The sequence below is a fragment of the Triticum dicoccoides genome, chromosome 1A, assembly GCF_002162155.2.
Source record: "Triticum dicoccoides isolate Atlit2015 ecotype Zavitan chromosome 1A, WEW_v2.0, whole genome shotgun sequence".
In the NCBI taxonomy this organism is placed as follows: Eukaryota; Viridiplantae; Streptophyta; class Magnoliopsida; order Poales; family Poaceae; genus Triticum; species Triticum dicoccoides.
The window spans coordinates 26,732,218-26,733,618 of NC_041380.1; the positions used below are offsets into that span (position 1 = coordinate 26,732,218).

Below are 1,401 nucleotides of genomic sequence, written 5' to 3' on the forward strand. Positions count from 1 at the left end.
AGTCATGGGTAGATTAAGTTGAATGCATGTGTATCATATTAATAAATAAACGGGGTAAGCACAAATTTACAGAAACTTATGATAACTACAATATATTGTGCAAGCATGTATTCTGCAGTATGGAAAACACCATCAGTGTTGGATATGGAGCACCTGTACTATCACATGCTGAGTAGTAGGTCAGATTCGCTTGCAAATTTCAGTGTTGGATAGGAGTAGTTCCCAGCGTACAATGAAGTTTTCTGACGGTCTATTTTGTTCGCAGTGATCGTTCCCTCCTAGACAAAGCAATCGACCTGGTTTATGAGGCGGGATCTCTTGTCAGGCTACGCCATGCCAAGGTACTACAGATGTTTTCGAATGGTGATGCACCTAAACATTTTCCAAAATGTCTGAATCTGAATTTACAAGATGTCTGAATCTGAATTTACAAGATGTTTGAATCTGAATTTTGAACTATGCTGACAGCTACCTGAGGAAGCTAAAGACCTCGACAAGAAGCTCAAGGAAATCAACAGACGGAAGAACGACGACATCCGCTCCCAGCAATTTGAGACGGTAATCTTCTCGTCTACAGGTCAACCTGAAATGCACACCTTATAGGAGGACGCTAATTATCTGAATGGTTATAGGCCAGAGAGCTTCGCAGCCAAAGGCTGGAGCTCAAAATCAAGATCATGTCGCTGGTGGACAAGAGCAATGAGGTGAGCAAGGCAAAGGTGGAGCTGGGAGCATCGGCTGGCCCAATGGTGATGAAGGCGGACATCCAGCACATCGTCACATCGTGGACTAGCATCCCCGTGGAGAAGGTCTCCGTGGACGAGTCCAACCGGTCGTTCAAGATGGAGGAGACCCTGCACGGGCGCGTCACCGGCCAGGACGAGGCCGTCAGGGCCATAGGCTGCTCCTCTTCCTCTGTGCAACCCTCATCTCCAGAGCCGCCGGCGCCATGGGAGGGCTCCTCCTCCTAGCGCCGCGTGCCGGCCCGCCTGCGCGTGGAGGAATCGTCGGATCCGCCCGGATCCAGGCACAACGAGGGTCACTGGAGGAGCGGCGAGGCGAGCTCGGGACGGGCCTCCTGCGGCGGGGTTCGTCTGCGGGGGAGAGAGATGGGTGTCCACGGCAGCCACCGCCGCCGTTGCCTTCCTTTGCCCTCGAGTGGAGCGCCGCCGCCTGCGCGCAACGGCCGGCCTGCACCTGATCCAGAGGGGGGTGGGTGCGTGGTGGAGTAGTAGAGCGTGGGTGGTGGCGGCTAGGAGAGGGGAGGAGGCAATGGCGGAGGCGAGAGGCGAGAGGAGGGGAGATGGGGCTCTCGGGACGCGCTGCTACAGTATTCATGGCGAATAAAAGGAGACGTGGCCGGTGCCGCTAGTTGGGCGCACTGGTTCATCCTTTATATGT

At 54.2% G+C, this 1,401-nt stretch overlaps 1 protein-coding gene across 1 annotated transcript; it reads left to right on the forward strand.

Annotated features, from left to right (window-relative positions):
• Positions 1–582: 582 nt before the first annotated feature.
• Positions 583–1,009, forward strand: LOC119360564 (ATP-dependent Clp protease ATP-binding subunit ClpA homolog CD4A, chloroplastic-like). Its single transcript, XM_037626150.1, has one exon. It carries the CDS (start codon positions 678–680, stop codon positions 969–971), a length of 294 nt encoding a protein of 97 aa, XP_037482047.1. The 5' UTR covers positions 583–677; the 3' UTR covers positions 972–1,009.
• Positions 1,010–1,401: the final 392 nt, after the last annotated feature.